The 8,261-nt window shown below is 53.3% G+C and overlaps 1 protein-coding gene across 2 annotated transcripts; it reads left to right on the forward strand.

Annotated features, from left to right (window-relative positions):
- The first annotated feature begins 13 nt into the window (after positions 1-13).
- FXYD7 (FXYD domain containing ion transport regulator 7) lies at positions 14-7,854 on the forward strand. Of its 2 annotated transcripts, none has more exons than XM_006764975.2 (6): positions 14-170; positions 3,618-3,647; positions 5,254-5,328; positions 5,470-5,512; positions 5,703-5,743; positions 7,449-7,854. In XM_006764975.2, exons 1-6 carry the CDS (start codon positions 140-142, stop codon positions 7,469-7,471), a joined length of 243 nt encoding a protein of 80 aa, XP_006765038.1. In that variant the 5' UTR covers positions 14-139; the 3' UTR covers positions 7,472-7,854. The 2 variants fall into 2 exon arrangements, with proteins under 2 accessions (XP_006765038.1, XP_006765039.1); XM_006764976.2 differs by having other exon boundaries at positions 5,470-5,503.
- The last annotated feature ends 407 nt before the right edge of the window (positions 7,855-8,261 follow it).

Genomic DNA, 8,261 nt, shown 5'->3' on the forward strand with positions numbered 1-8,261 from the left:
TCCGGGCCCCCATTGGCTACGGCCCCCCCCCTACACCAGGACTCCCCCATCTCCCCCAGACATCAGTCCATCGGTCTTCCAGCTGCCGCAGCCGTGCCTTCACCGCTTCGGCATCCAGCCTCCCCTGCTCCAGCCCGGCATGGCGACCCCAACCCAGGCCCCCACCAAGGGTGAGCGTCGCCTGGGGAAAGGGTGCAGGGGGGCTCCGGGGTCTTAGAGCTTCGGAGAGAGGATCTGAGGAGCTATCAGTACTGGAAAGGGAGGGGAGAGGGGAAGGGGATGTCCGTTCCTCCCATGGGCGAGGCCCCTGCCGTGCACCCCTTGGCGCCCCCTGGGCCTCTTGGGCACCCTCTCCCAGTGGTGTCGCTCCTGTGCGAGACCCGCGGTGGGAGAGCGGCAGTCAGGAGAGAAAGGATGCTCCGACCGGTAGCTATGGCAACCGGGTGGCTGATCCTGCACAGCACAGCATGGTAGTGGACGGCGAAGAGATGGGCTTTGAGGGTGGGAGCTGATGGGTCAGCAGCCACAGAGGTTCTCGCCCTTTTCAGGGTCCCTGAAATGGGTGGGGGTGGGGGGGTCATATACCTCTTTTTCCAGCGCTAGCTTCTATGGTGGGAAAGCCCTGGCAGGCAGGGTCAGTGGGAGAGGAGAAAAAGGAATGGACAGGGAGATGGAGGAAGTGACAGATGGAGAGAGATGAAAACTGACTGAGCCTGAAAGAGATAGAAAGGGATCAAGGGAGACAGGAGACCCAGAGTCAGAGACCCAGAAAGACAGATATGAGACTCAGAGAGATTCCAGGATAGTGAAGGGGAGAGACATGCAGAGAAAGAGAGAAAATCAGAGACAGAGAGAGATAGAGGGAATGAGGCAACTGTGGAGAGGGACGCAGAGAGAAAGACACAGGAGGTGAGAGAGAGACCCAAATCGCCAGAGAGGAATGAAGAGAGAGGAGGAGGGGCAGCACAGGGTGGGGCCTGATCTACTGCAGCAGCCCCCCTGGCAGGAATGGGTGACAGGTCCCTCCTTTCCAGCCCTCATTCAGGGGTCTTGTCTGGACTGGGGGGTGCACTTGGTGCACACAGATGCTCCTCCCCACCTCCATCCAACCACAGCGATGTGCATTTCACACCCATTAACCCAGTTATATGCACCCGCTTAAACACTCTCTCTCCTAAGAGCCTCCTTTCCTTCCCCGAGCTGCTGCTTCAGAGGAGCAGGGGAAAACTGGTTTAATTGAGGGTTGGGGGCAGAGGAAGGGCTCCCAGCGCCCAGAGAGGGCCAGGGGATAAGGCTAGTGGTCCCGAGGAAACCCCACTCCACTCCAATCTTTCCTTGCCTGCCCCCTTTCCCGGCAGGCAGGGGCTGCTGCATGAGCCATATCTGCAGAATTGGAAGCAGGGCGGGGGTGGGGGGGCCTGCAGAGGCTGGAAACCACCCTGGGGAGAGGGGGCTGGGCTGAGCCGGCAGGCCTGGCGGGAGCCCAGGGCTTCTTTTCATGGAGGTGGTTAGCAGGATCGATGACAGTAGGCGGGCCAAGGTGGGAAGACACACGCCTCAGCCACCCCCCCTCCCATCTTTTCCCCAGTCACATCATCAGAGGGGACCACAGGTCTTGGGGAACCCCAGGAGGAAAAGTACGCTGTGTCTTGCAAACTGCTTAAGGAAACTAAATAATGGATTGTTGGGAGGGGAGGGGAGAGAAAGGTGAAGTCTCTCCCCAACCTGTCACAAAGCAGGAGGGAGAGCTGGGGACAAACAGGGAATGCAGGAGACCCACTGGGCCTGGGTCCCTTATTCCTGAGAAGGACCCTCAACTTGGCCAGAAGCCAGCCCTGGGGAGGGGCAACAAAGGGAGGTACAAAGGGAGCAGAGGAAGTCAAGATTGGCTCCAGAGTTAGAAACCCAACCCCTAAGCCTCCCACAGAACCCCACCGGCCTGAGGTGCCTGAGCCCACCACCTCTCTTCACTTATCAAGATGCCCCAGTTACCATAGCAACCACCTCCTTCCTCTTTCTCTGGCAACTGGCCAGGAGTGGTGCACATTCCTTTTCCTGCCTCCTGGCTCCACCCTTAGCTCAGCCTAGCCCTGAGAACCCAGATTGCTGGGGTAGCAGGAACCAGAAGAACTTCCGCATGGAGCACAGAGGAGCCAGGGAAGAACCAAAGAGGATTCTAGGACAGGCACTCACCCAGCGGGTTTCTGATGGTTTGGGTAGGGAGGGTATATGGAAACACAGGCAACAAAAAGCAGGATAATCCAATTGCTGTACCTAAGACTTCCTCTTTGAAGACTGAACAGAGAATGGAGAAGGGTGAACTTGCACATTGTGTGAATCAGTGCTCCTCAGGGTCTTGCCTAAGTGCCACCTGTATTAGTCAGTTTAGGCTAGAGCATTTAGGGCAACAAATAGTACCAAAAATCTCAGTGGTTTCTGACAACTAAGGTTTATTTCTCACTTATACTATTCATCAATCACAGGTCAGCTGGGGACCTCATTCACCAATGAACACCGGAGCGGTTACCATCCTGAACAGTCATGTCACCAGGTCAAAGTCAACAGGGAGCTCTTGTCTGGGCTCTTAAATGCTTCAGCCTGGAAGTGACGATGACATTCCACTCACAGTTCATTGACCAGGATTAGTCACATGCCTCCTTCCCCCCACATCAAGGCAGCCATCTCTCCCTGAGCCTGGAAGGGGAAGAACACTAACTACAACACCTGGCATTGCTGGCACCCCTCCCCTCACAGTGCCCTAGAATTCTGCCCTAGACACGGCAGACTATACTAAGAGCTGTCGGAGGAATTCAGGAGCCATCAGATGGGTTCTTGAATGGGAAAGATGTTCTGAGTTCTCCTGAAGGAGAATATAGTTTGGGACAAGGAGAAAAGAAAATCCACACACATACATAATTTACCCACACATTAACATTTATGAAATCAGGGTGAGTTTTCTAATAGATGGGTGTTTCATGTTGTACAGTTACATACATATTCATACATAAAACATCCACTGGGGAAGCTATTACAAAATCAATTATGAATCTTAAAATCGGTAATGTCTTAGAAATAAGAAATATAAACACATTATATATAGCAGAATATAGGGTATATTATAGGACAGCTCCCTGTGCTGGACTTGGTAGCAGAAGCAAGTGGATGAGAGCAGTAGCTGCAGTGGCTGCCTTTTGGAGCTCAGTGACTGAGAGGTCTTAGGGAGTGTTCAGGGAAAGCGGACACACTCAGCAGCCCAGTGAGAGTGGGAGGTCTCTTCACCTCCAGCACCATATGCACGTGGGATTATATATGTGCTTTCAGGGAATGAATCCATCATTTGCAAAAGCCTCCACTAGGGCCTAGGACCAGGACGGTACAAGGGAAGGTATCAGCCAATGGAGTAAGTGGGAGCTGGAATCCATCCTGTGCTTCACTCTTCAAACCTTGTGTCCTTCCATGAAGCTCTATCACCCAGAGCAAGGGGTCTCTCTTGATCTGATTTCTACACAGAAACCATTAGGCCAGTGGCCCCATCTGGATCCTCATATATGTTAAGAAACCCAGTGTTGAAATATTTTTTTTCCCCTCTCTCTCTTTCTCTGCCTTTCTTCCTACAGTTTCTCAGGAACCTGACCCATTTCACTATGGTGAGTGGCAGATTCTGTGATAAGAGCACCTGGGGATGGATGATGGCGGCTGCTGATCCCCATGGGTCACTGCTGAAGTGACTTCAGTTGTGGCTGATATGTGCTGGGCTACTAGCCATGGGACCATGTGGGTACAGCTCACAACAGCTGGGCTTATGGGTGCAGAATCAAATTGGGGTACCTTCTCTGGGTTCCTCCAGGCTTCACCAGGACTCAGGGCTGGTGCATTAGGGTCACCAGAGTAGCAAACAAGTCTGAGGCCAGGTTGCCTGGATTTGAATCCTGGCTTAGCCACTCACTAGCCATGTTGCCTTGAGCAAGCAACTTTGCCTTTCTGAACCCTTCCGTAAAAAAGGGAAAGTAATAGTTCCCACCTATAAGAATTGTGAGAAAGATTTACTTGGATGATGCCATTAAATCATTCCTTCCCACAACATGGAAGCTCAAAGAAGCTACCTCCAGGTCTAGCAGACCCGCTCCCTATTCCCTCTCCCAACAGCCCGCCTGCCCTCGGCCTTGGCTCACTTACACTGTTCCTCCCACAGCCGAGTGCTTTCCCACTGCAGGGTCTTTGCCCTGGCTCTTCCTCTGACAGAAACAGTCCTCCTCTAGCTGGTCACACTGCTGGCGAAGGCTCCTCTTCCTTCTTCAGGCCTCAGTCAATACTGATTGCTCTGCTAGGAGAGGCCCTCCCTAGTCCCAGGCAAGAGGAGCCACACCTACACATGGTCACATGAGTCAATTTTTGGTTTTGTTTTGCTTAGTGCTTTATTACAATAATAAAGTCAACTCCCTGAGGACAGAGGCCTGGACCACTGCTGATATAGAGTGGGTGCCCTATAAATTAATATTTCAAAAAATATTTACTGTGGTATAATTAGACAAGAATAATTCTTATGTAGGAAAATAATGGAAAGAACTAGATTAAAGTGCTGAGAAGAGGATGGGAAATTCTAAATAGGACAGCCCGAAAAGGTTTGACTGACATTGGAATAAAGCCCAGAAGTTGGTATGGGGGGGGAGATTTGGGGGAAGATCTTTCCGGTAGAGAAACAGCAAGTACATAGACCCTGAGGTAGGACCATGCTCGATATGCCCCAGGAAGAGCAGGGAAACTAGTGTGCCTGGGGTTAGCGGGCTGAGGGGAAGTGGAGTGGGGTGAAGTCTGCGAAGGAACAGAGACCAGATCGTACAGGGCCCTGTGGACTGTGATGAGGACTGGCTTTTACTTGGAGTACAATAAAAATGAGGAGGGGAGGGGGCAGCTCTGAGGGGAGGAGGACCCTGATCTGACTCAGGTGCTAACAAGATCCCTGTGGCTGGGGGAGGAGACCACAGAGAAGGTGGCTTGCTGCAGTAGTCCAGAAGAGTGACAATGGTGGACAGGACCAGGGAGGAGGCAGTAGAAGGAGGGCCAGAGGAGGGGGTAAGGGAAGAGAGGACAAGGGGAGCTATGTCATCTTCACCCACTGGAGGAGCCTCCAGCACAGCCTGCAGCATCCCTGAATTTTGGGACTCTAGCTGAGCAATCTGAAGACAGGTGGGGGTGGGGGTGGGGGGTGCTGAGGTGCCACCTTACCTTGATGTCACCCTTTATCTTCCCCAGACTATGACACTGTGCAGACCGTGGGCATGACTCTCGCCACCATATTGTTCCTGCTGGGCATCCTCATCATCATCAGTAAGTGTGTCCCTCTCCTGGAATCTAAAACCCTTAAAGAGGGCCACCTCCGGCCAGGCCCCAGGCACAGAGTTCCCCTGCTGGCTCTCGACCAGACCCTTATGTCCTGTCTCCTTGTTCTGTCTATCTCTCTCCTAACAGGCAAGAAGGTGAAGTGCAGGAAGGCGGACTCCAGGTCTGAGAGGTCTGGCAGCATTGGGGAGAGCGGGGAGAGGGGTGGGAACAGAAGGGCCCAGGGCTAGACTGTGTTCCACATAAACCTGTGGCTATTGAGCCTTTAAAAAAAAATCAATTAGACATTACATAACTTACTAAGTGATCATCCCAATAAATCTCAAATCCTATGCTTTTCTTTCTTATCTTTGCTTCCACAGCCCAACATGCAAGTCCTGTAAGTCGGAGCTTCCCTCCTCAGGTGAGGGTGAGAAAGTGTGTGGTTCTGGGAGGAGGACAGGTGGGAGCAGAAAAGGGAGTCATTAAAAGGGGAGTTGCACTGTATGTCCCTAAGAATGGGGCCACCAACCCAATGGGTGGACATGAGAGATTCAGTAGGAGCTGAGATCCTGCAGCTCAAAATGTTAAACCCTGGGTCGTCAGTGGGATGTCAAATGTCCTAGTGTCCACTAAGCCTCCAGACACAAGGACACAAGCAAGGACGCACTAATTCTGGCCCCCCGCCCCAGTAGAAAGCCAGAAGCCTGGGAAGAGAGGGGGCCCACATGGGAAAGGACTTTCGCAGTCAGAATAAGACAGAGTTGAGTCCTAGAGAAGCAGAAAGCAGATGTTTTCCAGACTTAATTGTTCAATTTGGAAGATCTAGAATGAAATGCAGGCGAGAAGAGAAGGAACTGAGGGAGAAAGGGGTGAAGGAAGGAAGGGCTTTTGAATAATAGTATCAAAATAACAAAAGTAGAGAGGTATGGAATGCAGATTTTTAAAAACTGATGTAAGTAGCATGAAACAATGGAAAGGGATAAAGAGCAGAGGGGACTGGGGGTGTGGGGGGTACAGGAGAGGGTGGGGATGAGGGGGATGGAGGTGGGGGAAGGTGGAATATAGGAGGGATGGGTGCAGAGGGGAGTAGGAAGAGTGGGGGTACTGCAGGGGGAGAGTGGGTGCAGGTGGATGGAAGGTGTAAAGGGAGATGGAGAGAGATGTAGGCCGTGGAGAGGGATAAGCATGTAGAGAAAGATTGTGACTCCCTGGGAGTGTTAATTTTAATTATGTAAAAATAACTTGACCTGTTTTTACTGGACCTGCGTCCTCTCCAGGGATATTTAGAAGAATCAGATGGGAAACTCTCTACCTCTTATAAAGTTCTTGTAACTAAAACGTGGGCTTTGGGGTACTCAACATTTGGGGGGATTTGGTGGCAGATTTCATGTGTTTCATGAGACTTTCTTTTTTTTAAAATCTATTTTATTGATTTTTTACAGAGAGGGAGAGAGATAGTTAGAAACATCGATGAGAGAGAAACATCGATCAGCTGCCTTCTGCACATCTCCTACTGGGGATGTGCCCGCAACCCAGGTACATGCCCTTGACCAGAATCAAACCTGGGACCTTTCAGTCCGCAGGCCGACGCTCTATCCACTGAGCCAAACCGGTTTTGGCGAGACTTTCTTTTAATGCAACTTAAAAGCATTAAGGGGGACACTCTGTGGATGACTTGTGGTGGGGGGGGGGGCTGATGCCTGGGGCCGTTCTAAGGGCATGTGCAGGATTCTGACCCACTCCAGTGGAGTGCCGGTCCCATGTGGTGGGAGCAGGAGAGCTCCGGCTGTGCCCCAATGTCCGGAGGCCGGGTGTGGGGAGGGGGAGGCCCGAGGCGGAGACTCCCTTTCTGACAGGGGGAAGCCCCCAGAAGCCCAAGGTGGGCCAGGGAGTCTCCTCACAGGTTGTTCCCCTCTGACAGAGTCCTACAGGGCAGGACAGAGACACACAGGGGTCCCTGTATGGCCCACACCTCAGGGAGCGGGAGGCAAGACAGCTCCCCGGTGCTGTCTCAAGACTGTCAGTTCGTGGGGGTCTGGATTCCATGTGGGGGTGAGGGCTCACTGGCTCTGGGGAGGGAATGCTCTAGTCACTGACCTAAACTGTCTCTCTCCCTCTCTCTCCAGCCCCAGGAGGTGGCGGTGTGTAAAGCCAGCCTCGGCACCTCCACTGCTGTCCCTGCCTGAGTGTGGGAGCCCGAGGACCGGGTGGAGGTGGTGGGGAACCCAGCTTTGCGCTGCTGGGAGCGCCCCCGGAATGAGCCGCCCCACCCACCCCGAGGCTGGAGCCGCTGCACCCTGCTGCCCCTTCCAAGGCCTTGGCAATGACGATCCCCCAAAGAGCCTATCTGCATCCCAGATACAGGGACTCGGGTCTCCAGCTCTTGGAGTCCGAGAGCCCACCCCCTGTCCCTCCGAGTTCCCGGGTACTGCCCCCCTGAACCTCCTCGTCTCCTCCCCAAAGATTCGTTCTCCTGCACCCTCGGTGTCTGTGTCTTGAGCTTAATAAATGTGCATTTGGTTTTTCCCCTGTTCTGTCTGTGTGCTCTCATCTGTGGGGACCAAATGGGGGAGGAGCAAAACTGAAGCTGGGGAGCTCTCGCCCAAGTCCCCAAGTGGTCCCTCCTTCTTCCTCTTCCCCAGCGGCCTCCTCCTCTTTCCAGGATTCCCTTCCTCTCCCTCAACTCCTTCTGGGCTGTGCCCTTTCCGTCTCCTCCTCTAGAGACCCCAATAGACGCCCCACTTCTCGCCAGCCCCCTCCCCAAAAGAATCCCACCCATCCAAGACCTCCTAGCCCCAGGCCCGGCGGGTGGAGGTCCCTGCCTGGCTTCTCACCCATCTCCCCCTTCCCATCACCCGTAGCGTCTCCCCGCTGCAGCTCTCACCCCAGGCTCTAAAGCCAGGAAACCCAAGAGGAAATGACTGAGCCCGTCTGGGTCC

The sequence above is a fragment of the Myotis davidii genome, unplaced genomic scaffold (genome assembly GCF_000327345.1).
Source record: "Myotis davidii unplaced genomic scaffold, ASM32734v1 scaffold681, whole genome shotgun sequence".
Classification (NCBI taxonomy): domain Eukaryota; kingdom Metazoa; phylum Chordata; class Mammalia; order Chiroptera; family Vespertilionidae; genus Myotis; species Myotis davidii.